Source organism: Lynx rufus, unplaced genomic scaffold (assembly GCF_022079265.1).
Source record: "Lynx rufus isolate CCGP_SWC_20201006 ecotype Redwood Valley unplaced genomic scaffold, mLynRuf1.p SCAF_2, whole genome shotgun sequence".
Classification (NCBI taxonomy): Eukaryota; Metazoa; Chordata; class Mammalia; order Carnivora; family Felidae; genus Lynx; species Lynx rufus.
In genome coordinates this window covers 200,595,475-200,623,463 of record NW_025814834.1, presented here as the reverse complement: position 1 = coordinate 200,623,463, position 27,989 = coordinate 200,595,475, and the positions used below count along the sequence as shown (strand labels likewise).

The following is a 27,989-nucleotide window of genomic DNA, read 5'->3' as shown; positions in this document are numbered from 1 at the left end:
AAGAAATTAGCAAGATAACTCAGGAAATGCAACTCGGATTCAAACACCATGAAATCTTGTCAAGCAAAAATAGTCTTTATTCAAATTTAATGGAAACAGGGGTCACTATACTTTGCAAGACGGGGAAAAATAAAATTAAAAAAAATTCTTTTCTTTTCTTTTTTAATATAAAACAATATAATCACAATACCAGAATATGGAACTCTACAGTTTATTTCCTATGGGTTACTGCAGGTATCAATTTTCCTCGACTGTGCTATTCACAACTTTGTTAAGTCCAAAAGTATGAAACCAAAGTGGTAGGAAACTTAAGACTTAGCACTTTCACTAAATGGCAAACATCAAAGGGCATCAATTCGAGGGCAAAAATGGCCGAACTCACCGTACCTACCTATGTCACCGTTCCAGCCTGAAAGCCATCCAGGTACTGAGCTCCCTGTGGGAAAGGCCAGGCCTGAGAGCCGAGGCGTTTTGGATATTCTACTGTGGGCCAGGAGTAAAGGGGGTTTTCAAAGAGAAGATTGTTTTCAGTCGAGCAGGAAGGCCTGGCGCCAGGAGGCTTTACGGAGAGGAAGCACTTAGATTTAACAATTGTAGACACACCATTAGGGGAGTTAAAAATGTACAGCAGTGACGTATGTTCTACTTCGATCACTTGTGCTACGGCTACCAAACATGTACAAAAGACTTCTCGGGGAGTTCCAGCTGTGGTCGTAGCCAGTTAGGACCGCGAGTGGGACCTGGATCTAGACCGAGAGGGCGATCTGGACGCAGACCTGGATCTGGACTTGGACCGAGACCGGGTTTTTGAAGCGGACTTTGATCTGGAGCGTGATTCTGACGGAGGGTTTGGTTTGGACTTGGAATTGGACCTCGACCGGGACCGGGTCTCCTGATGGGCGCCGGCATCCGCGCTCTCCCCTCGGCCCTCCCTCGGGCCGGACTCGGCCTTCGCGTGCTCGCGCTCCTTGGAGGCGGAGCGGGAGCGCGACCTGGACTGGGAGCGCTCGGCGTCCTCCTTCTTCTTCTTCTTGCCGCTGCCCGACTTGCTGTCTCGCTTGCCGCCCCGCTTTCTGCTCCTCTCGCTCTTGCTGTGGCTGCGGCTCCGGCTGCGGCTCTCCTCCCTGCTCCTCTTCCTCCCCTTCCTCTTGTCCTTGCTTTTGCTGCGGCTGCGGCTGCGGCTGCCTCCTTTGCTGCGGCTGCGGCTGCGGCTCTTGTGCAGGCCCTTCTCCTGGCTCCGGCTCTTCTCCTTGCTTCTGCTCCTGCTCACGCTCGCCCGCTTCTCCTCCGCTCGCCTCTCCTGACTCCTGCTTCGACTTTTACTCTTGCTTTTGTGCCGACTGGGACTCCGGCTCTTGGACTTGCCGGCGTTGTCGCTGTTCTGGATCTTCTCTTCGGCCTGGTCTTTACTCTTGCTGCGGCGCTTGTCTGCGCTGCGGCTGCGGCTGCGGCTCTTGTCCTTGCTGGGGCTCCGGCTTTTCTCCTTCTTGCTGCGGCTGCGGCTCTGGCTGCGGCTGCGGCTCTTGCTCCGGGAACGGGAGCCCGACCTGAGGAGACACGGGGATCGGGGGTCACGGGCGACCTCATGCCTCACGCCGCTTGTGACAACAGGAGACTAACGCGAAGCGTACGGCTTGCGGTGGCCAGGGACCGCTTTCTGAACCCCGATTCCCATCCTGAGCTGGAAAACCCGGGCTGAGGGAAGACTGGTAACGTGGTTAAAACCCAAGTGGGAAGTGGGACGGGCATGCCCCGCGGACCTCCTCTGCTCATGCCAAGGAAGACCCACCTGGACCGAGACCTGCTCTTCGAATGACTGCTTTTGCTGCTGCCGCTTCGGCTTCTGCTCTTACGAGAATGTCTGCTCCGGGAACGAGACCTAGCAGGAGAGAATATGAAGGAAGGCTAGCTGAACACCGAGACCTTTTCCAATTGAAAAATACGTACAGCACTGGCTGTGTCCAGGCTCGGTGTTGGAAAAGAACCCTCTCCAGGGTTCTGGGCTCACAGATCTGGTACCTGCATGGCTCCCCTGAACCTCAGAACCTCTGATTCAGACCCCACGTCTCCCCCAGACCCGCTCTTTCTGCTGGGTTCCTTCCTTATTTCCACGGGTGCCACGGTTCTTTAGCCAGTTCCTCGTACCACGAACTGTAGCCACCCCGGTCTCTTCTCTCCCCCCTCATCCACACATACTCCTGATTCTGCCTCTTTGCCTCCAGTCTACCCACCTCTGCTGCTGCCCCCCCACCAAGCCACTACCGTCTCTCTTGGTCCCTCAACAGCCTCATTAGCCTTCCTGCAAACACTTTTGCCCTTTGGCTATCAATTCACTCACTGGGACCAGAGAGCGTTTTAAAAAACACACTCCAAGCTTTAAAAAAAAATCGTCAATAAGCCAAGACTGTGAACTCTGCTTATTTTCTACCACAGTAAGCAGGGCTCCTCAGGGGAATCGACTATTCCAAGTGTAGGGCAGAGAATGCACGAGATGGGCCTAGAACATCTCATCATGGCAGAAAGAGGAAATGTTCAAAGACCGCTGGGCTCCACCATCTGTGAAAGGACTTTTGCCAAAAACACTGAACCTGTTCCCCAGTCACACCTCTCAAGACATAACTTCCAGTTTACTGGGAAGTGGGGATAAAGTACAACAATATCACGAGGAAACAGATGAATGCAAATGTGGGATACTATTAAAAACAAAAGTCAGTGTCAGGATGGGGGGCAGGTGGGGTGGGGTGGGGTGGGAGGAGCCTGCTTCAGACTGAAGAGACCTAACAAGCTCTTGCAATACAGGACTGGACTGGGTCCCGGTCAGCAGAGAAATGCAGGTATAAAGACACCCATGCAACCACTGGAGAAATCTGAAACTGGCCTGGATAGAAGATGACTTTATGGAATCACTGTTAAGGTTCTTAGGTAAGAGAATATAAATGTGGTCATCCTCACTTTGGGAGACACACGCTGAAGTATTTAGGGGTGAAGCATCCTGTCTTCAACTTCCCTTAAAATGCAAACGTACGGGGTGTGTGTGCATAAATATATACACAGAGAAAGAGAAGAACACGAACTACTAACAACTGTTGAAGCCAGGAGGAGAGTATGCGGGTGTTCGTGAACTATTCTTTCCACTTTTATGTTTGAAAATGACTGCAATAAACAATTTGAGAAAATATTTAGGAAAGCACATCCACATGAAAACCAAACAAAACCAAGACAACCGAAGACACAGAAGCCAACCTGAAGGGCTCCCAAGGGTCAAAAATTTGAGCATAAAACATTAGGACTGCAGTAAATGAAATGTTATTAAATATATACATTATCATCCAAGAATTCATTCAAAATGATATTAAATCACCAACCGCATCATTACCTTTGGGGAATCCTAGAGCACCTTTAAAATTCTAAAAGGTGGTAAATAAAGGTGTCAAACTTTTATTTTGCATTTCCTATAAAAATTATACCTGAGAGTAACAAAGAGTGGAAATCATCCATGATAGAATTACAGCCTTTAAATGCAGAAAGAATGAGGAAAGTAGAAAGTTATCCCTTGGCAATGACAACTGGTGGCTCTAGGGAATGATGGATCAGTAGATGCTAAAACTATCAGGTGGACTGTGGACGTGGAACTTTAAAACAGATGGCTCAGGCTCACGACTTTGGACGCAATGATGCAGGCTACCCCTCGTCATTTGAAGTGGAACATCCAAGCACCGTACAAGTGATGCAACAAGAAGCATAAGGTACTACTTACAAAGTACATCTGCTAATAAAATACTGACTTTCCTCTAAAAGCCTCGAGGCCTAACTATGAGTTCACAGGAAACATGGGAAATAGGATGAATATGGTAAATATCACCACAAGGACGCAAAGAGAAATCTCAGCTATGAGAACATATTCAAATAGGCCAACTGTTTCTTCAACTAAATGCATGGAGAATAAAAACAGGACCAAGGAGGACATACCTGTGATTAAGAGAATGAAGAGACAGGCCACCTAACGGCAGCGTGCAGATCCAGTTGGGACCCTAATATGAACTAACCAACTGCCAAAATACATATTTGAGACAACTGAGAAAATGTGAATACATATTTGCTGGCTGTGATATGGCCCCATGATTTTAGATTTTAGTTAGACGTACATAGTGAAATAATTACATTACAGGTGAAATGACAGGATGCCCAGACTTGTCCACAATGAGGCAGGGAGAGGGGTAGTGAAACAAGACTGGAAAAATAAAAAGTAATACAGCTGGATGGGTGACAGGAATAAGGGAATTCAGGGCTCCTTACACTATTTTCTCTAATGCTTTATGTATTTGAAATTTTCCATAAGAAAAAAATAAAAAACAGAACCAAACCTGGAAAGCTTGGAAGTCTCTGGTGACTTCCTACTACTCTTAAATCCTTACCCTGGTCCGTGGCTCGGCAGGCTCTGGCCCTTTTCTGCCTCATCTCCAGTCGCTCTGCTCCTGCTGCCCTCCGCTAGAAGGGCCCTCACCCCTTTCTCTGCCCACCCCTCCAGCTTCTCCTCTAGGGCCCAGCGTTTATGACGTGCCCGCCCTTAGAGAAGCCTCTGCCAGTTCTCCAAACTCGTGCCGTGTACGTTTCCTTTTGACACACACTTATCATGCTGGTCATTATTGGCTCAATGCCCGTTTCCTCCACTAGGCTGAGCTTCAGGAGGGCACGGACCACATCTGTTTTATTCACAACCGCCTGGCCTAGTGCCGAGCGGCTGCTGAATAAAAAGTCTCCACTCATGAGTAGCTGGAGTTCCTGAGAAAGTAACAAAGGACCCTTGGCCACGTTTGCTCCCAATATGGGTATGAAGCGGGGCACCCAAGAAGAAATGCGAAAACAGGTCACGGACACCTGCCTCAGGAAAAGCACTTCGATCTCTACCCAGGATGTAAGAGTTCAAGAGTCTCACAGATAAATGCTTGGTGTGAAGTGGTGTCACTGAACCAGACAGAACCATGTTCCTGAGGAGGACAGGAGATGGGAAAGGGACTGTCCGTCTGTGTACTCATGAATGAATTTACAGCAAAAGCTCCGACGCACACATATCAATGATCAACCACGGTACCTGGAGTGACTCCGGCTCCTGGAATAGGACCTGCGGCGTCTGGAACCGGGCTTGTCTTCGACTAATCTGATTTTTCTGCCATTGACTTCAGTTCCATCTAACTTTTCCAAAGCTCTTTTCATGTCGGAGTAAGACACAAATTCAATCACCCCTTCATTTTTACGGCCCTTGTGAGCATCTGCATAGGTCACTTCTCCCGCCTGACGCATATAATCCTAAAGAAACAAAACACCCCAAACAAGGTCATGATACATTTTGTGAAGATATCTAATGTGATTATAATTAAAGTTTTCCCTTTCCTTTGGGAAGAAAAGCTCGTTTTTTTTTTGAACGCAGTTTACTCTTGAAACAAAACGAAGTTTACTCTTAAAATATTTCCATCTACATACCAACCCATTTATTAAGGTTATTTTCTTTCTCAAAAGAGAACGAGCGAGCTTGTGCACGCAAGCAAGCGGGTGGGGGGGGGGCAGAGGGAGAGAGAGAGAGTTTTAAGCAGGAGGGGAGCTCGATCCCACGACCCTGGGATCATGACCAGAGCCCAAATCAAGAACTGGACGCTCAATTGACTGAGCCACCCAGGCGCCCCTAACTAAGGTTCGTTCTTTTTCTTTCTCTTTTTTTATTTTAGACAGTGAGAAAGAGCACGAGCCGGGGGGGGGGGGGGGAGGAGAGAGACAGACAGACAGACTGAAGCAGGCTCCACACTCGGTGCAGAGTCTGACGCGGGGCTCAATCCCATGACCCTGGGATCGTGACCAAATCAAGAGTCGGATGCTCAGGTGACTAAACCACCCAGGTGCCCCTGAGGTTCTTTAAAGTATCAGGTGAGAGGTAGACACAATAAATATTTAACTGTTTCTTTCGTGATGTGTGAATATGAAAGTGTTTAACTATAATTTTCTGAATTTTATACTGGCAAGCTTTTTGTTTATAGCACCTTTGGAGGCTCATGTCACCACATGAGTAAATGTGAAAGTTAGGTCTTTTACATTTCACTGTAAATCCTTGTTTGAAAACGTACAAATGCTGAAAAATATCCAGGGTAACATATAAATACAATCCATAAAGGGATTACGAGATTAGCATCTCAGTTTTATTTAAAATTGCTGGTAGGGGTGCTTGGCTGGCTCAGTAGGAAGAGCATGTGACTCTTGATCTCAGGGTGGTGAGTTCAAGCCCCACGCTGGGTGTAGAGATCTCTTAAATAAAACTTAAAAAAAATTAAAAAAAATGAAATTGCTATATACTATCTCTTCAAAACAAAGGCAACAAAATAGTTCTGTCAAGCTCGGGCTTCAAAGGTTCAATGATCAATGACTACCCATGTTCCTTCACTACAAGCCTCTTTCCTCATTCTTTTTGAGGACTTAACATAATCCAGTGGGAGAATACGACATGCTAGATAAACACTAAAGGGAAGTATAAACAAGATGAGATCGGATTAGTGTTTGAAAAGACTGTGAGATTTAGAGAAATTTAACACTTAAGGATTTTTGGCTAATTTTCCTCTATTTCTTGGCATGTAGTATACACATAACATTTGTGGACTGCAGACATATTCCACAGAAATTTATTTTTGTTATTGCTTTCCTCTCTGTATTTTACAAACACTGAACACATGCCATCAGGTACCTTCTTTGCTCACTGCATAAAACAGTTACATGTCTTAACATAGACAATCTTCATAACTAGGGTGGCTCATTACTATTTGAGGATTGGCCAATTGTTGGGACCTTTAGGTTATATATAATCACTTGCTATTATTCATAGCCCAGGAATGACTTTATAGAAAATTTCTTCAACTGAATTATTTTCAGGAATGGGGGTTCTGGGTAGAAAACAGGGATTCCATATAATATCATCCAAATTTGGACACATTTGAGACTGAGTGAGGATGCTAAGTTATACCAAGGCTGGGACTGTCTTGAACAGGTCAAGACCTAGGAGAACTCTAGTAAAAGGGCGTTTTACTAGTAGTTTAAAAAACTACTTTTGTTTTATACCACCGTACTTCCAGATTACTAATAATAACAGCTAACTGTTAAACGTCTATTGTATGGACAGGGATGATTTAACTAAAGCCCTAACTATAACCACACGAAGAAGATACAATTATTCCCCCCATTTTGCAGAACAGAGAAGTAGAAGAATATACAGACTAAGTAAACTGTTTGCCATCATTCAGGCAGTAAGTGAACGAGCTGAGGCCTGAACACAAGCCGCCAGACTTGAGAACCTGAATTAACACTACCTGCCCCAACCGATGGGTGAAACTGCCAAATCTCCAGGTCCATGGAGGTAGACTACTAGAGGAATTTCATCTCAACACCATCATCACAGGATGTTATGAACTTACACATTTAAGAGACAATAGCCCTTCAATTTATTTTTGCATTTTCTTGATTAACTGCTAGCACTTACTGTGCCAGGAACTATTCTTGGACTTTTTATACTGAGTGGCATTCAATTCTCACAATAACTTTTGAGTTAAAAATGAGCATTAATCTCATTTTTATAGTTGAAAACCATGAGGCACAAGAGGAAAGTAACTTGCTGAACTAAAATAACGGACAAGTGGCAGAGCTGGGATGCACCCCAGACAGGTGGGCTCCAGAACCCTGTTCTTAAGTCTGCTTTGACTTACAAGGAAGTCCGCTCCAGTGCTCTCCTTTCCAAAGAGTGAAACTACAGACGCATAAAATCAACTGAAGACACTGGCTAGGCTCCATTTTAACCAAAAGTCTGAAAGCCTTTCCAGTTTCTACCCAAACACTCAACCTTCACTCTCAGAACACTGGGGTGCTCCTCCTGTGAGCACAGTCCTGCTGGGAGACACTCAGTGAGGGCCTCGTCCACAACCAGCACCATGCACTAGAAGAAACACCGGCTCAGGTACTGGTCCAGGCTCTTCTGCTAAGACCAAATGTGTGAATTAACCTTTTCTGGATCTCATCCTTTCTTATCTAAAGACTGTTGGGAACAAATTAAAAAAAGGGGGGGGGGGCGAGAAGGATATAAAACTGCTTTGATGAGGGGCACCTGGGTGGCTCAGTTAGTTTCAGCTCAGGTCGTGGTCTCACGGTCCGTGAGTTCGAGCCCCACATCAGGTTCTGTGCTGACAGTGTGCAGCCTGCTTGGGATTCTCTCAATCTCTCTCAAAAAATAAAGTCAAAAAAATTTTTTTAATTGCTCTGATGAGCTAAAACTGTGAATGTAAGATTCCTAACTACTTTTTGCTGACCCTAAATATACTCACTGATTTCACTAGACAGGATTTGTTTAATGATGGGACTAAAAGTGAGAAGCAAGAGACAGAAGTGTGAATGAATATCCTTTACGTCTGTCCTTCTAAAACTATCCAGGTTAAGACACTAATTTCTTCCCTATTGAGCTTAAAAGCACTGTTCTCAAAAAACAAGCTGGGATCAGTATGCTGGATCAACACAGCACTGGACCTTAATCTTTAAGACTCTTTCAGGATGAATATTCCATGAAAAATTAAAAACACTTACGAAAGAACACAAAATTTGACAGTCGTTCTCACCAATGAAGAGCTACACTGGAAGCTGACAAAAAGCTGCATGATCACAGCTAATGTTACAGGAAACGCTTGCAACTTTTTCTTCTACTGCTGAGAAACTACAACGGCGTCTCTCTACAACAAGCTCTGCACAGTGGACAACAATCTCCAACACAGGTTGTCTTTACAGCCATGGTCCCCTAACATACAGTAGTGAGATTCCGATGTCTTTTGTACTACCACAGAACTTGTAAAAAAATATTTTTATTTTTACGTTTTTAGAAGATTTTATTTTTAATAAGCAATCTCTGTACCCAACATGGGGCCTGAACCTAGAACCCTGAGATCAAGAGTCGTGCGGCTCCACCGACTGAGCCGGCCAGGTGCCTGGGACCCTTTCAAGAATTCCCAAATGCTCTGGGAAAACTTTCAAACATGTAATCCCATTACATTGTTTGCCTAGGCCTGCATACAAACACCTCTTTCCCAACCATAACTCCGCCCAGCCTTATCCCAGAAGGTTAATGAGGCCCAAACCTTTAGGTCTTGCCAGCTGCACCGACTTGACAAATTCTCCACGATAAGTCTGTACTCTGTGCGGGTAGGAGGGCCGTACTTATCTCGGCCACTTCTTCTGTAACCATATCCACCTTTGGAAGTTTCAAACAGATAACATGACTTCAGTGGAGGAAAAGGAAAAAGTGACCCAGCACATATTCCCCTGAAGTGTACCATTTACCCCCACCCCACAACACAGCACATATATTTTAGTTCTATCCCCACCCCTTAATTCTAAACTAGATTTTTTTTTAAAAAAGCAATCAACTAAACATGAAATTTAATTTAATTTACGAAGTGGTAAGTATATATATTCATTAATATTATATTTAAAATTAACATGCATAAATTAAAACTATTAACAATTTAACAATTTAGAAATAAGTAACCAAATTACTAAATCAGTTACTGGTGTTACTCACAGTGATTAAAGTTTTTGTGAATATTTTATACGAAAAAAAGATTTTCAGGCACCTATTTCAGTTTAATCTCATCTGTGTCTAACCCTTGGGATCCTCACCACCCAGGTCTAATGGGGAAAGGTTGCGGTCGTCACATGGCTTCCTGTTTTGGTCAGCCAAGGGCCACAATGGTTCAAAGAGCCACGCATGGAAAGGTAACCCAAGGTCAGCAAATGGAACAGGCAGTCATCTTAGCCTCAAAGGATTCTTTTAATTAAAACATTGAGGTCTTTGTTAAATCTATGTTAAACAATTGCATTACAGAGAAAAAAAACAACAACACAAACACACATCATTAAACATATTTTAAAAAGTATTAAAACAAGAACTTTATGTCATTAATTAAATTAAAATTAAACAGTATCAAAGATGTTTATTTGCAATTTTACATTTAAAAAGATACATAATTTATAAAACAAATGGCTTAAATATCAATACATTTCAGTGTAACATTAATTAATCAATTACTTTAAAAAATTCACATTGAACAACAAAGGCATGTATGTCATCGATACAAATGCCCTTTTAAATGCTTACTGCGTCCAGAACCGTAACTGCCGTCTCGACGTGGGCCGCGGGCATGCTCAACAATTACTCGCTCACCACAAAGGTCTTTGCCGTTTAGTTCATAAACAGCATCATCTGCATCACGCAGATCATCAAACTCCACAAACCCATATCTAGAAGAGAGCAAACGAAGTCCCGGTTGGCACCGCTCTGACGCCCAGCTTCGCTACCGTTAAAGAGAAAGCAATGAGGGTCATGCTTAGCAAAGGTTAGGTGGGTTCTGCAAACTAAGGATCGGCTTTCTCTTCCCTGTGGCTGAAACCGCTTTGCTTTGTGCCAACAGGCCCCGCCAGAGGATGGGGAGGCTGCTCAAGGTAGACTCCTGTCTTTCTAGTAGGAGGTGGGCTAAAACACACAGACACCACTTCTTTCGTTCCCCAAGCAGTTCTGGTGACAGCTGCACAGACCCCCACAGGGGACGCCTGGTATCAGGTATCAAAATACGGAACCCTACAAGGCTGAGTGTCGGCTCTTTCAAGTCACATAAAAACTCCTCTATGGTAGCTTTCGCCCCCAAGTGAGAGCTTAGAGAACAGCTAGACCCGTGTGCAGGCGCTGTGCCCTAGCTGTTAGGTTGTGCTTGGAATAAGGTTCCGAGTAAACAATCCACAGCACCTCAAATCTCAGTGAAAGAAAAAAGTTTTCAAGTTCCTGTTCTTCTACCTAAACAAATGAGTCACAAGTGAATTAACTTGTTCCAGAAATTATCAGTGAAAAAAAAATTCAGATCTATTCACTTCCTCATGTTTTGCAAATTCATTTTCATGAGGTTTTAGGTAGGCTGGAATTCTCTAAAATCTATGTATGACTACAAACTTCTTTACATAGTACTGCTAGGAATGTTCCGACAAAGAGGTTTGGTAGTTTAACACATTTCCCGAAGAAGACACCCTCCCCCCCTGAATCCTACTAACGCCTGGTAAAGAACACAACTTACAATACTCAACAGCAAATGTGTCAGAGATTTCTAAGTAAGGTTAAACAAACACCCTATAAACTATATTATCAGTACACTTTCAGTGTGGTCTAACACCATGGCTGTGAAGTCTAACTTTGTGACCACTACCTATATTTAAAAACCAAAACCATGTTAATGATTATACTTAGTCACCAAGGAAAGTTACAAGCAATGTCTTTAACAAAGCTGTGTCCGCAGGCAAACACTGACTAGTGTTCTGCTGTGTCTAAACACACTGGAACAAAGAACAGGTTACAAGGCTTGCCACAAGTTCATCCAGCCTGACCAAAATTATTCCAGTTTCCTTAGCATGTAATGCTGTACTCAGCAACATGGTGAGTGAGTGAGAGAAACTTGGAATTGCGGAATTTTCCCTTTACTGAAGAGTTCCTTTCAAACAAGAGTCTCCCAAGGTGACAACATACAGCTGACAACTTTGGTGGGTTCTTTATGCTGAAATGTCTATGAGTGTCATTCAAACTTCAAGTCACAGACACATCCAGTTGTTCAATGGGAAATGTTTTGGAAATGTTTCGCAGTAACACAATTCAGAAGCCACCTGGCTCAGTTTATGGGCTATGAAATCTAAAACACGGTTTTATGCTTCCGTAAGGCTGGAACTGCCGTGCAGCTTAGCTGAGAGTCATACTACACAAGGCCATTATTTGACAAAAGCAAAGCCTCTCTCAATCACTGACTTAACTACGTTAAGTGCCTTACAGTCACTGAAAATCTGTAATCGATAATATAATTGTAGCTGCTTCTTCCCTTCCTAAAAGTGGAAAGAATAGGAAAGCTGCACTGTCATTTTTAGGGACAAAAAATTAAACAAAGAAACAAATTAAAAAATCAAACTGACTTTCTACTTAGGTTTCTCAATGAATCATAAAACATTCCCCTGCCCCCAAAAGTACCTTCCTTCATTAGCCGTCAAGACTGGTCATAGGTCTATTTTGCCCACAGCATCACTATCTTGGCATCATATGGGCAAGAGCCTGATGCTAAGTAACAAGCGATGCGAGGAAACCTTCAGCCCCGGGCGTGATGAAGTGCCCCCCGGTGCCCCTCCAGGAGTGGCCTGCTGGCTCAGCACCATTCACTGACCCTGACTCATCTAATGTGATGTCAGAAGGACAACATCAACTCCCAAAGACTGAACAAATCACAGATACATCTAAACAGTCTTCTTCAAGATAATTAGGATTTACAGCGACTCGAGGGTCAGAGAATATGCAAGCCCCTAAGCTCTGCCAATCATCTGAAACAGCAAGCCCAACTTCTGTTTAACAACAAGTGATGCTTCTGTCAGACCTCTGGGGAAATGCACTCTCCCAGACTCAAAGGCTGTCCTGTGAATGGTCACTCTATCCCACGGCTTACATGCAGAACCCATTCTGACCTGGACGGGGAAGTAACGGCCATCTGTTAAACGGAGGCACAATTATCTAAAAACAACAATCAATGCTCAGACAGGCCAATCTTTCTTTGCAGCCGAGGCTGAAGCAAGGCATACCTTGCCAATAAAATTCTTCCCTGAGTTGGAGGGACAAATTTGTGTTATGAGAGGAAAACAGCCCTTACAAATCAGTCCTTCCTTAATATTTGCTTCTTAAGTGGGTCACTTCGTAGACACATTTCTGGGTTATCCAAATCACTTAAAATAGCCACCTTGAAATCAAATTTATTTTGCACAAAAAGTTTGGCTACTACTCCACAAAACTGATTTGGGAAATTCTTAATTTTCATTATTATTTTTTAGTAAACTCTATGCCTGACACGGACTCAAACTCATGACCCCGAGATCAAGAGTTGCACACTCTACTGCCTGAGCCAGCCGGTCACCCTCATTTGGGACATTTTAAATGTCAAAGTCCAGTCCAAGGATTATATTGGGCATGTGACTGTCACTGCTCTTGGCCAAGGGCATGCTGGGTGGGTTTGGAAGATTAAATCAAATATCCTCTTGCATCACAAGCCACACCTGACAGGACTCCTGTTTTGAAAGCAAAGTAAAGACCAGATCAGTGTGGTTGCTTTACCACGTTATTGTTTATTTAGGTCTGCTTTACTGAAAGAATGACTGTTTCATTCAATATGCAGTGAATGGGTTCCCCAGATAAGGCAGGACGACTAAATGGTAACCGACTAAATGGTAACAACAAATTGTTACTTAACATTTATTAAGTAATCTCTATAGACTAGACAATGTTATCTTATATTCACAGTACCCAAGAGCCAGGTACTACTATCCCCATTTTACAGATGAGGAAACAGAGACACACAGTGTTGAAGAACTTGCATAATAAAACAGCAGAGCTGGCATTCAAAGCCTGTGGTAGGACTCCAAAGGGCAAACTCCTAACTACGAAGACTGGAGTGGCAAGAACTGGCCTGGGTTCTAATCTTGGTTCTGCTACCACCCAGCTCTAAATCACTTTATTCTCCTGGATCTTAGTTCATCTGTGAAACGAGGGAGCTATACTACATTTCCCTAAGACCTCTCCTAACATCAAAGGTATGAGAGGTAAATGTTATAATGGCATAATTTTAGCCAATATGGTAGCATCAGAGGAATACAACAGCGGCAGATGGACAGGGATAAATTTAATTTTTATCATCTAGAGTACCTTTTAAAACTATTTGTATGGGTCCCAATTTTAATTTTAGATTTTAATATCTCAACTAAATTTTAGTGCCTTCAAGATCATAAAGCTCTCCCTGATAAATGACATCAGAGGATCTTTCTAAACTGATGGGAACATCCCTTTGTGCTTTGTAGCAAATAACAGGAAACTAATCTCCCCCAAAGCACTCTGCTTTTGAACCCTTTTGTCAAAATAAGGAGGGACACAAAATACGCACATGCATGTAAACGCACAGTACGCATCGGCATGCGTGTATAGATGCACGCCACCTCCGGTGTGACCTGTAAGCTCACGGACACCATCAACAGATTGCTCTCTAGCTGTGGACACCCTTCCCCTTCTACTCGGTTAAAACCTACCATTTTTCAATAATGCAGTATGAGAATAAAGAAAGTGAAGGAATTCAGGAGAATGAATCTAAGAACAAACTTAAAAATCCCTCCATGGCAGGGCTTGCTAAAAATAAAAACAAACAAAACCCTTCCAATGTGCCTCTTCTTGCTTTACTCCTGGATGTCTCGTCTCTCACCGCACGCCCCCCCCCCCCCCGCCCCATGCCTGTATGAAAGAAAAAGTATGGCCTATTAAATGCACACTATTTTTCAATTAGGAGAAAACCTTTCTTCAACATTTCTCTGCTCCTGCCTTTTCCCTCTTTTCCTCTGGGTCGTGTTTTGTGCTGACAAATTTAGCCAAAACAAACAAACAAACAAACAAAAAACGATGGGAGTGCCTGTCGTTTTCTCCCTAAAAACTGGGGACCCTGTTACCCAGTATGGACAGACATCTGGACGCCACAAGAAAAGCCACCCCGAGTTATGTGGGCTGCTGTCCACTTCAGTCCAGGCTTCTACCACTGCCAGTGCTCTGGTCCCCAACAGCAGGTGTCCTGCCCAGGCTATCAGAGCTCTGCAACGCTGGAACTGGAATCGCACGGCTTTCAAACGAAAGCACTCCAAGACTTCACTTTTCAGAAATGTTAATCACACTTTTCCACCCGAGAATGATCATCCGAGCCCGTGCTACTGCTAAATAGGCTTCCCCTGGTCCTAACAATCTACACCAACGGCCCCCGACACCACTCTGCACGCTCCCCTGGAGAGCATGTGCCCTTCTATCCCCCCTCTTTCAGAACGGGTAGGGTCCCGTCTTCCAGACGTCTTCACTGAATAGGGAGGCCGGGGAAGAGTCCTGTCTGAAAAACGAGGAGCAGGACTTCTCTGGAGGCATGCCGTCAAGCTAACGGGCAGGGCGTGACTAACGGGGTGCCCGCTATCGGCCAGCTGGCAGGGAGTGGACGAGAGGAGCGAGGGAAAGCGAGCCTCCATGCGTGTGCCTGCGATCACCCACCAATGCTGCTTACCGAGGGGCACGCCTTGGTTGTTCTCTTTATAAGAAACATTTGCCCCTTTCCACAGTAGATCTCTGCTCACCTTTGTCCTACAACTGTGCCACATGCTTTTCTTTGTATGTGGACATGACAGTCCTCAGCCAACCATCAGCAGGATGTGAGTTTTGTTTTCCCAATGTGGTGAGCCATTCCCACATTCACTCATTTTCCTTGTAAGAACCGAACCTCTCCATGGCTGGTCGGGATTAGGGATGTTGCTGTAGCCAAGGAAAAATTTTCATCTGTTGAAGTTAACCCATGGGGTGGCTTGAACCCTCAAACTAGGGTCAATGGCACTGTTCTTTAAGGGCAAGGCCCTTAAATCTACCCTGAAAGAAATGGCATTCAGTGAACAGGAATCAAACAGCTTTCTTTCAAAGTACTCAGTGTTGGTCCTACGCTTCAGTCAACTTGGTGCTTACGAGGTGAAAAAAGTCAGGACACACTGACAGGATAGTAATTAAAACAGTAATCCTTGCTGTCTGCGTTAAGCGCTCGGGAAATGGCAGACAGACACTTCTGTGGCCCTTCTCTAGCGCTCGGCTGAGGCCAACTCAGAGAGAAGCTTGTGCGTGAGAACCGTTAACTGCCCCCACTCCAAAGGTCTGCAACATTCCAGGGAAGCAGTGGTCAGGCCCTCAGAGTAGAGCTAACCAGTGTCACCTTCACTGCTCTGGGTCACTGATTATGGTTGCAATCTGACTTTCCTGGTAACGGTGGGTTGTTTATGACCCGCCAACCAGGAGCTCCTACCACATCAAGTAGGTTCCTGAGATCCTTTCCTATCCTGAGACGGGAAGGAGGCGGCTCTGGGCATTCTGGCCTCCCCTTTCTTTAGCCTCAGAGGAGGGAGGGCCATCGAGGCCGCCCGGAGAAGGTGGATGACTTACCCGTGCTCACTGAGTGGCAGAGCTGGGGTGCGACTTCAGGGCTCACCAGTACCCAGTCTGGGGCTCTTTTCACGTCGGCAAACTGGCAGTTCCCGCACACCAAGAGCTCTCTGATTAGAGCTAGTGTGGATTCCTGGTCTGCAAACGCTGGCCACAGCTCAGTCTGCACTTGGTCTTTCCCCACCTTCAAAGAAGAAAACCTACCTCATGACTTCTCTCTGCTGGAGCCCCTGACCATCTAATTCACTCCCGGGACTCATAATCACCTCTAGCCATTCCTCTCCGGTTGCCCATTCAGTCTGCTGCCTAGTTCTACAGGTTTCTCATCTGCTGGGCCCCTGAGGCCATCTTCTTCATGTCTCATCAGCTTACTTAATTTCACATGAATGTGGCTATTCTTAGTCAACCTGTCTCTCGGTGTAGCAGGGAAAGCCAGCTCCTACAGCATCCCTTTGCTCAGAGGCCTACCATGACTCCTAAATATCTTTGTTTAGACCGGTCTCCAAACCTGAATGCCTCGATTACACAAGGGGAAGCAAACCGATCTTCTTCCACAGACTCAGGTCTCACACCCTTGCCTGACTAATCATCTGAGCACCTTCTTTGGCTCTATTCTACGTTTTACATGCTGTTTCCGTGGCCTTTCAAGGACTTGTTCTTTTTTCTTTGTGCTGATCCTCTCATTTGATTCCGTGCTCTTTAATGACAAAGACTAATATTTAGTGTAGTACTTGGCACAGGGTAAATAATTCATCTCTTATATTCTATTCATTCTTCATCTGTGAAGAATGTACTATGATCATTATAATTATTCCCATTTTACACCTGAGAAGACTGAAGCTTGGAGAGGCTAAGCTACTGTTCATTGTCAAGGAGCTCATCAACGGTGTGGCTGGATCGGAACCCAGATCCATCTGACTCCAGACTCAAGCTCTTAACTACAAGGTTACCCTGCCTTTGTAAAAGCAAATGCTTCTTCTCTCCCCCAGTCCTGAGTAAACCCTTTTCATTTAACAAATGCTGCTGCTTGACTTGATAATCTAACCTCAGATAAGCCAGGCTTTATTCAAGTTTTTTGATAAGTGGGGTAAAGTCTCCAGAGAAAAGAGAAATTGATCTTGGGGCAGGGTGAGGCACCTCTAAACTTGGGGTATGTGACAACCGGGTTACTTTCACTCTTGTCTTTTGGTTCCCATTAGCCAGTGTCAGCCATCTGGTCCTTCGGAAAACATGTGTGGGTTCAGAACATAAGAGACTAGAAGAATAGAGGAAAAATAAGATTATTCTGTGCAATCCCCATTCTGGAGGTCCCACAACAACCCCCGGAATCTGTCTTTGGTTTTAAGGCTCGGCAAAAATTAGACCAGCATAGAGATGACAGAGGGTCAGGCCCAGAGGTGGTAGATGTGAATGGATACTGACAAGATTATGTATTTAAGAAGGATGCATTTAATTAGTTTTGTAAGAAATGGTGACTGGGACCAAAAAATATAAATATAAGCATGAATGGTATGGAAAAAAATGGACCAGAAATCAAAGAATACTGTATGGTTTACAGACTTCCAACTACATCAGGATTATAGCAGCGACCAGGAAAGTACTTCGCAGATGACAGGCAGCTAAGATTGGATTTACTTTTGTTTAACTCCAAACTACTATTAACAGGACTACTCCAGCCCACCAGAATTTTCCTTCTTCAAATTCCTTTGTAATAATTTTCACAACTCTAAGGTTTACTGTCAGCTCACAGAGGACAATAAGACTGCACGCAGGTAAGTACCCTGCCGAGGCTACCCAACACCTGGAGTCTTTCCTACCCTAAAGTCAACATTCATAACATGTGTTACTGCCTCCCATACACCAACGGAAAGATGCGGTCCAAAGAGCAGACACAGTTTGACAAATGCCCACATGAATATCAGCATCTTACAACAAATATTAAATGGTAAGAAATAGCATTTCTGCATCTGATAGGTATTGATAGCAGTAAGTTGTGAACATTTATAATCTAAGTTACTAGTGGAACAACACCTAGCAAAATTACCAAATTTTATAGTCTATCAAAGTTTAGGAAAACAGAGAAAGGTAACATCATTATGGCCAGGCCATCTCTAAAGAAATATTTATGTATTGGGGTGAAGAAAACATAATAGGAACATTCAATATCCTAAATACCAAGCATAAAACAAAATTCCTCCAGAAGAGAAGGTAGAGAGGAATCTGTATCAAGTTCAAATTTAGTCTTACTTCGTAACTACTCTATGGGCCTTTCGAAAGCCAATTCCTTTCAACTATCCAAAAACTGTTTCAAAATGAATCAAAGGTTGTTAAGCGATTTCACTTTTATGAGGCCACCACTGTATTTCTACCCTATAAAACGAGAGTACTCCTAGAAAGTAACACACTTGTGAACAGTTTGTGGGTCAAACTATTACAACCATAACCCTTGTCATAACAAAATGTATTTAACTCAACATGGCTACTTTCTTCAAAGGGGACGGGGCAATCACACCCGTGTCCTTTTCAATTTTCTGACACTCACTACTAAGAGTAAATGAAATGAAAAGATCCCACAAGAAAAGGGGTCAAATATTCCCTGGTGACACACTGACGTTCATGAAGACAATCACAGATTAAAAAAACATAAAAACAACAACAACAAAAAAAAAAACCCAAAAAAACCCCCAAACCTTCAAGAGATGAACGTCGTATTACCAATTTAGAAAAAAACTCCTGGGACTTAAAAGATTACTGTATGTTACTCATTCCTAAATGAAACAGAGATTTACAACCAGCAGACAGTGCTACTTGATTCCACACAAAAGCTACAAAAAAACCCAGTTCATACTTACCTCTAAATGGCACTATGAGTGGGTAACAGGTGTTAAAGCCTCTTAGAGGTTATACCTCCGGGGCCATCTTGGCTGTCCCCATATCCCTCATAACCACTCCACAGTCCCTGGGTTGCAGCCAGTTTCTTTTCCTTTTTGGTTAAAGATGCCACTTCCTATGCTATTTTTCAGGGATGCCCTTTCCTTGAAATCAGGCATTTAATTCATTTAGTATTTTAACAAAATTCTCAAGTTCTTTTAACATTAATGGATCAACAACTTCTTTTCATCCACATGAAATAACTTTTCTCAAAGTCAGTGCTTCTGCTCTGTGGTTCCTGACTCTTGTGCCCGAGTTTCCTGGTCACCTCTCCCATTCCTGAAGGCCGGATTCACACCTCCCTCCTTTGGTCTCCCGGCTTCGTCTGGGTTTGTGAGGTCTGTTTACGAACGCCCCCCCCCCCCCCCATTCTGGCATCCAGGCCTACAGACGTGGCTGGGGGACTTGATGGAGGGATAACAAGTGTCGTCTGGGTGCTTCTTCAGGTATCATTTGTGGTTCCCGAGACCTCCAAACTTTGATCTCAACACGCAGGAAGGGTCATGTAGGGCATTTCCTCAAAATATGGGCATACAAATCCAGAGCACAGCCCGATCCTTTGCCTTCAGGTGCCTCCAAGATCAGACAGCCCTAATGATACCGTGACAGAGATCATTTAACTGCGTCTCCTTGCACAAATCCTACCCCAGTCAGCCATGACAAAGCTGACATCACCTTACAGCTCTTCAAAGAGCAGCCTATCACTAGCAGTTTCTGTCCAGGGCCAATGTCAAAAAACAGTACTACCTGTCTCATTTTTGGCAGTAACTTTTTAGCTTGCTGAAGACTCTGATGAAAGACTAAAGACTGAACAGGCTGTGGAACCTAAACCACCTTCTCAACCTTGAACGCAAGCAAGTGCCAGAACAATAGGATTGAACCATCTGGAAGGAAACAGCACGAGAAGCTTTGGCTGACACTGCTCATGCTGTATCTGGCATGGGAATAAGAAAGAGCTTCAGTTTGCACAGTTGTCAATAACTCATTCTGTAACCTTGAGCCAGCCACTTAGTTGCCCCATGCCTCCGTTTCCCCATCAATACAAACTAGAGACAACACTTGTTTGTAAGGTGCTTTGATATATGCAGTTGAAAAATAAATCACACAAGCGCATGCTGCTGCTGTTTTTTAAAGTTTTGAAATTTTACTGTTAGCTTACAAATTTATAAATACCACCTCCAATAGTATCCTCTCAGATACCAGGAGCACGTTTCTTAGAGAAGCTCAAAGTACAATTTTGTTTAAGTTACTTGGAAACATCTAGAAATATTGGGAACCCAAAACACATTTTATCTAGTCTACATCCTATGCTTATTATTTTAAATTTTATTATTATTTTTAAACATTTATTTTTTATTAAAAAACATTTTTAACATTTATTTTTGAGAGACAGAGAGCGAACAGGGGAGGGGAAGAGAGAGAGGGAGACAAAGAATCCGAAGCAGGCTCCAGGCTCTGAGCTGTCAGCACAGAGCCCGATGCAGGACTCGAACCTACAAACTGCGAGATCATGACCTGAGCCAAAGCCAGACGCTCAATCGACTGAGCCACACAGGTGCCCCAAACGTTTATTTATTTTTGAGAGAGAGAGAGAGATGGAGACAGAGCGCGAGTTGGGGGAAGGGCAGAGAGAGAGAGAGAGGGAGACACAGAATCTGAAACAGGCTCCAGGCTCTGAGCTGTCGGCACAAAGCCCGTCGCGGGGCTTGAACTCGCGTGAACTGTGAGATCATGACCTGAGCCAAAGTCGGACGCTTAACTGACTGAGCCACCCAGGCGTCCCTCCTATGCTTATTTTTAAAAAAGGGACAAATACTTCACATGGCCCTTTTATTCCTATGATACCTCAATGAGGAAGGGAGGACCAAGACATTAAAGTGAGGAACAGGGGCTTAAAATGACTTGACCGAATAATAAAAGTAATGTTTATTCTTATCACAGACTGACTGGGAAAACAGGATCATAGAGTGGAAGTCTCAAGCCAGAGAAATGAGGCTAGCAGCATTTGGTCAATATTGCAGTATGGCATTATCCTTTGGCACTGATTTTTCAAAATGATAGAAATTTAAAAAATTACCCAAGTCTTAGGAAAAATAAAAGATAGCATACTTAAGTTCTGGACGTAGGCAGACTTCCACACGAGACCTCAGTATAAAAACAACGTGGTCACATCTGCAATGGTTATAACTACTAATAAAGAACGCTGCTTAATCCATAGTCCCATTTCTCATGATTTCTGGCTTAAGGAAAAAAGTTCTCGGTTAAGACACGAGACCACTCGTACCTGTTAAATTCGCAAGGATTTTACACAACACGTGTGCCCAATGCTGGTGAGGCTGCCGTGACAGGCGCCATACACTGCTGGTTCTAGGGTAACTGGTACACAGCTCTTCTGAAAGTTATTTGGCATCATATGCATTGAGAGCCCTGAAAACATTCTCTCCTGTTGTGACACATGAATTTTATCTCATAGAATCTGTCCCAAGGAACGATAAAAATACAAGGTTTTATGCACATGATACCCATCACAGCGTTATTTTTAACAGCCAGAATTTAGAGATGACCTAAGAGGAATGGTTGGGTAAATCATGATTCAGCCATACAATGAATTTTCTGCAGCCATTAAAATGATGTAAGATTTTTATGTAACAGAAAAAATAACATGAGATAAATTAGGCAGAAAAAGTGGAACGTAAAAGTGCACATATGACCTTATGTTAAAAGGATTTTGTATTTAATTTCTAACCAGTCAAAAAAATTTTTAAAAAAGTTCTCGAATCTGTTATGCTTGGTAGGCTAAATGGATGAGGCTTAAAGGCTGCAAGATAACTTCCTCATATACAATTTTAAACATTCTAATTAAAAAATCATAATACTAAAAAATTTATAATGAAGGGTGGCTGAGAAATCAGAAAAACAGGAACTCCTCAACACAGCAGGTGAAAATACAAACACTCTTTGTCTAGAGAGTAATGGAACTCAATAGGTAGCAAAAATCTTAAAGATGTGTAAACACTCAGACTCCCAAAGTCCACTCAGGAATCTACCCCAAGATTTATATAAAGGATATTCAGCACAGTGCTATAACGCATAAAATTAGCAAAAAACTGAAGACAACCTAAATGTCTTGCAACATGGTTTTAATTATGTACATTAAATACCATTTATGTGGGAACACTATGAACCCCTTAAGAATGCAGTTGTAGGAGAACACTTAATGACAAAGGTAAAGGATCAGGCTATTAAGTAGAAACAGAAAGGTTGCAAAATAGGATGTATAGTATGACCCCGACTTTGTAACAAAGATGGGGAAGCAAAAGAAATGCATGTGTGGGTCACAAAAGGCAAAGTCTCAAAATGGACACAGTGTCATCTTTGGATGATTATTTTTGTCCTCTGTATTTAAAAAAAAAATTACAATAAATACGTAAACATTTTATAATCAGAAATAAATACATGCTATTTTGAAATGTTTTAAGAGTTAAGAATGGGTCTTTAATTTTAACTAAGTATAAACAAAGTTTTCAAGCGCTCCTTTAAACAAAACTGTTTTAATCTCTTCTTAGTCATAAAATTAATTTAGAACCAAATGCCTTACTTTTCTTTCTTTCTTTTTTTCTTGGTGGGGGGGGGGAGAGGGAGAGAGGGAGAGAGGGAGAGGGAGAGAGGGAGAGAGGGAGAGAGAGAGAGAATCCGAAGCAGGCTCTGTGATGTCAGCACAGGGCCCATTGCAGGGCTTGATCCCACAAACCGTGAAATCATGCATGACCTGAACTGGAATCAAGAGCCAGACGCTTAACCAACTGAGCCACCCAGGCATCCCAAATGCCTTATTTTTCTTAACAGAAAGGTTCAAAGCCTTGGACCATAAGAGTTCAAATGTGCCATTATTATTATTATTTACACTTTAACCATGTGCTTTTAGGGTATGTCACCCATAGAATTATTTAAAATGGATGCAAAAATCCTGAATAAAAGATTAATTGATTAAACTACTATCATAAAAAAATTATACATCATAATCAGTCGGGTTTATCTCAAGAATTCCAGGATGGTTCAGCATCAAAAAATTCTGGAAATTTAATATACCATTATTAACAGGTTAAAAGGAAAACATAAAACAATTATCTTAGATGCAGAATCTGACAAAATCCAACACTCATTTATAAGTAATAAGAAACTTTTGGTACAAATGAAACAAGATAATTATCTTAACCTGATAGAGGTTGTCTCAAATGTGCCACTATTTATTAAAAATTTTTTTTAATGTTATTTATTTTTAGAGAGAGAGAGAACAAGCAGGGGAAGGTCAGAAAGAGAGGGAGAGAGAGAATCCCAAGCAGGCTCCACACTGTCAGATCCGTGAACCATGAGATCATGACCTGAGTGGAAATCAAGAGTCAGCCACCTAACCCACTGCGCCACCCAGGTGCCCCTCAAATGTGCCATCATCTTTGAGGGCAGAACTGCCTGAGGACAAAAAGGTGGTGGGTCCTTAAAGGGAGAGTGCCTGCTTTTTCTTTGTCACTCCCGGCACCTACAAATTGTACTGTTATCACAAAAATGATAAAGCATTTGATGGCACCTGCTATTTGATGGCAGGTGAAGATAATCTCCCACAGTTCAACTAACCAGAAACCATACCTGGAACATTAACCTAATATATTTCTGCTATTGCCCTTTTAAAAGAAAAGACAAGAAACCAAACAAAACGAGCTCCCATCAAGGGCTGGGAGAAAATCCCTGCGTACATTCTGGGGTTGGCAGGGATTCATTCCCATATCTAAAATCTAACAATGCTCTACAGTGATCAGGGACAAACACAAGGATTTGACTCACTGAAAGAGTCTTAACATATTACAAAAATTAAGCAAGGTACCTTCTACTTAAAGGAATTTTCAAGGAGGAAGAAAACAAAAACTTCCTGGTAATATTTAATATACTGTGAAATTTCTATTAAACGGACCAAGACACCCCCTAAAAATTCCGGCTATTCACAATTTCACCGTAATATGAAGCATAGGTGTGAAATTTATTATAGCCAAGTTTTTCTGGAGGGTTTTAATTCATTCCTTTAGCCACCTAAAGATAAAACAAACAAAATGAAAACCCTCAATGATTTGGAGGTTTACCTGTCCAGTTATTAGGCCAGTAAAATAATCTTAGGGTGTGACAAGTTAAATTTATTAACTAAGATATGGAAAAATTAAGATCTAAAAATCTATGACTGAAACCACAAGATTTTGTAGCAAGAGAAACGACCGTATTAAAAAATCTTCTACACTTTACATGAAATGATTAATAAAAAAGCAAGCCCACAGAATTCACAATCAGAGGCAGCAAAAAGTTACCAGAGGTGGAAGGCTATAGACAGGTAGTGCTAACATCGTTGCTTTCTTGACCCTTGGTCCCACAGTGGCTCTTGCTGGAGTTGGTGTGGCAGGTACGAATGTAGGAGACCCCTAGGGGATCTGGAGTGGTCTATATGGTCCTGGAGATCTACATCACGTTTGTGGTTGGCAAACTGAACCACTTTTCTAGGAGTTCTCTAAAATAAAGGCAATCTAGATTACAGTTGCCTGGAATAATAAAAAGGTGGGCCATGAACTATTGTATATATACCTTTTTTTAAAATGTTTTTTTTCAATTTTTGAGAGAGAGAATGACAGAGAGAGAGAGCTAGCGAGCATGAGCAGGGGAGGGGCAGAGAGGGAGACACGGAATCGGAAACAGGCTCCGGGCTCTGAGCTGTCAGCACAGAGCCCAACTCGGGGCTCAAACTCACTAATGGTGAGATCATGACCTGAGCTGAAGTCGGACGCTCAACCGACTGAACCACCCAGGCACCCCTTGCATACATACTTCTTAAAATTCCATGAGGATCCATAAAATCCTCTCCTGGTCACTGAGTTTCCTTTGGAGAGCTCATCTGGTTCCTCATATGCCAGTACTTTATGCCTGTTTAATTCTGAACTTACCTGTCTATTGATATATCTCACTTCTACAAATTCGGACTCCTCAGCAATTTATCAAAATCCTATCCTGCCAAAATCTGCTTTAGCATTTCAATTACTAATAATTACAATCCATGTATGTTAAAAACTGCTACTCAGGGAGACCTGCTACCTTAGCGTCCAGAACCACAGGCTTATGCATGTTGCTAAATTATGCCATCTTTCTTTTTGTTCCTTTTAGACTCCTGTGTGCTTTTGCAATCTAGTCCAGTCAGTTCTTGCTTGAAATACATCCACACCATTGGTCCTTTGCTCAGCAGTCGCTTTCCTCTGAAGGGAGTCCCCGAATGCTTCCAGGTGAGCCCGTTTGTCATACCTGCCTTTGAATCCCTGAAATGATTTCCCGTTCCTCAACCTTCACTTTCCATCACAGGTTTCACACAGATCATGGTTTAGCAGAACCGTAAAAAGGGAACAGTTCCCCAAAAGAGATCCAGGTATTATAGAGTTCTGCAAGGATCTGTCCTTTCTTGTATCTTACCATTTCATAGATTGCTCAATTACTCCCTCCAGAGCCGTTCAATTCCTATCCAGAATTTTGGATGCTCAGTGTAAAATTTTGTGGTTGATGTTTCTGGTTTATGTCGTTAAAATTTCTAGATCCTTCATGAGACTCAATCCAAGCTTGGTTACTCATTATTTCTCAAGTGTTCCTAATAGGACAACCTCCTCACCACTGGTTATGACATACATTATTCCCACTTTATTTGAAGTCCCACTCAATTCACTCTTCAAAGACTATTTCAAACAAATCTCTTCAAACACACCATCGCAAGTTTTACTTGAGTTTAAAGTGAGAGCAAGCATTTCTTAACTCAAAGTGTACATGCCATAACCATCAACAATTTACTCGGGAGCAGAGGTGTTTTTCTGCTTTCTCTCCAATCCATTTAGCACAGCAGCAGGTACCTTGTTGGTGGGTTATCAACGGATTTGTTCCATTAACCACTTTACCATTAACATCAACATAATTTCCTGCTATCACTTGAGTGACTTTAGAAAACAGATCTCACCAAATGCGCTTCACATTATCAAACACTTAACCTGTCTCCAAATGCTCACAGTCAAATCCATTTGATTACAGTTACTGTTTCAGCTACAAGCCAAATGCATTACAATTATCTCTAATGTTCCTTTTCTGTGTGGATGGGAAAATTTAGAGTCATGGAAGTAACCTGCCCACAGATAGTTAAGTGGTGAAGCTAGGATTTGACCCAAGTCTGTCTGGCTTCAAGAACCATGCTTTCCCCACAAAATTTGGTTACTCTGTCAACTTAGTTGGTCTCTGAAGAAAACTGGGCATTTTAACTTGATCTTTCATATATGTATCATAGTAACAACAAAAACTCACTTTACTTAGTAAATTTCTTAAGAAACAAATTTCTCTAGGTCCCGAATGAGTAATTTCCTAAGCCTTTTACAGTCGTATACTCCAGGGGCTGAGCCGGCCAGGCGACCCCATAATAAACACTTTCATCCAGGACATTCTCTTTAGTAAGATGATGATTCTTCCAAAGCATCGTTCTGAAATTACTTTTAAAACCTAGTCAACAATATGAGTATATGGAAGCTACCAATTTGTCTCAAGTGCACAACTCATACTTAGGTATTTTTCATAACTTAAGTGTGAGCTGCTAGTATTACAATGGGGAGTAACCTGTAGCCATACCAGACCTGTTGCAAAGGTATTTTATTTTTTTAACAAGCCAAAAGTTCCTTCAAAACTCAAGGTTTAGCCCTAAAATGCTCCCCCTACTCCTTTTAATTTTTATGTCCATGGCTTTCAAGTCCTACCTAACGTTCCCTGGTTCTCATAGTTTTCCTCTTTCAACATCTTCTCCAAGCAGGACTCATCTGTTTTCCCTGAAACGTGTAGCCCCTGCTGGCCCTGCTTTGCAGAAGTAGAACGGGAAAAGAACAGACCATACCCGGGGAGGCAGTCAGTTAGCAATTTCGAGCTGTGAATCTGTCTCATTAACTAGTTGACGCAGATACTAGCCAGGGTGGCCACGATTCTCTATCAAATTCTACAACGACAAAGTATTTTTTTTTTTTTTGGCAAGTTGTGGAACGGAAACCACACCATGGAAACTCTGTACGGAGTTTTAAAGATAACGAATTACGACTTTAATTTACTCTTGTAGAGAGATCGCCAAGGCTTTCAGTAAGGCAAGACGATACTTTCGAAACTGTCACTAGACTACTCACTCAAACCCGAGTCTCCCGCCCAAAAAAGTGTGACACATGCAAGTCAAAAAAGGGGCCTCCCTCCAGAGCTCCTGTCCCCGGGAAAGATGCGTGGTGACCGTCTGATCCACTACACTGGGCAAGAGGTGAAAAGGGAGCAGGAAATCCTGTTTGTTTATTTCCAGCAGCTCTGAGAGCGGGAAAGGTCGGTCTCTAAACGGAGACGAACCAGGCCCCGCTGGCGGGGCCCGGGAAGGAAAAACCCAGGCCTCCTCGGGGCCTTGGAGCCGTACCCTCCCTCCTGGAGTCCCAGTCCCACTCGGGTTTTCCTTCTCCCCGTCCCACTCAGATCCTCACCATCATTCCCATTATCCCTCCACCACCCCCACCCGCGCAGGCGCAGTGGGAACCAGGGCCTACCCGCGCCCCCGAGGCGCCGCGACTATGGCGGAGCCGGAGCAGGCCGGTAGTAGCTCCGCGCCGGGCAGGCGTCGCTCTCCCGTCCCCGCCGCCTCCCCGCCACCGCCGGGGCCCCGTGCCCACCCGGCCGATCCCTCTTCTGCCCTCCTCACCCGTTCTTCAGATCCACCTCCAGGATCTTCCCGTAGCCCTTAAAGAAGCGCTCCACATCGCGCTCCCGGGCCTGGTAGCTCAGGCGGCCGATGTACACCCGCGGCATTCCGGCAACAGTGGCGGCAGCTTGGCCCGGCCCCAGCCCCCCTTAGGCGGCGGCCGGCGAAGCGAGAGCGCGGCGACGGCGACGGCGGCGGCGG

General features: G+C 43.5%; 1 protein-coding gene across 1 annotated transcript; it reads right to left on the bottom strand.

Moving 5' to 3' along the window:
- Window positions 1-54: 54 nt before the first annotated feature.
- On the bottom strand, window positions 55-27,989 carry SRSF4 (serine and arginine rich splicing factor 4). Its single transcript, XM_047083531.1, has 6 exons — window positions 27,789-27,989; window positions 10,172-10,314; window positions 9,153-9,265; window positions 5,093-5,307; window positions 1,790-1,879; window positions 55-1,547 (listed from the first exon to the last, which is right to left on the bottom strand). Exons 1-6 carry the CDS (start codon window positions 27,893-27,895, stop codon window positions 722-724), a joined length of 1,494 nt encoding a protein of 497 aa, XP_046939487.1. The 5' UTR covers window positions 27,896-27,989; the 3' UTR covers window positions 55-721.

Excerpts from the sequence above, each read along its gene's own strand:
- SRSF4 (XM_047083531.1), bottom strand. The coding sequence starts at position 27,895 with ATGCCGCGGGTGTACATCGGCCGCCTGAGCTACCAGGCCCGGGAGCGC. Across the intron at positions 10,315-27,788 it reads GAGGTGGATCTGAAGAACGG|ATATGGGTTTGTGGAGTTTG; the intron begins GTGAGGAGGGCA and ends GCTCTCTTCTAG. Across the intron at positions 1,548-1,789 it reads AAGAGCAGGTCTCGGTCCAG|GTCGGGCTCCCGTTCCCGGA; the intron begins GTGGGTCTTCCT and ends GTGTCTCCTCAG.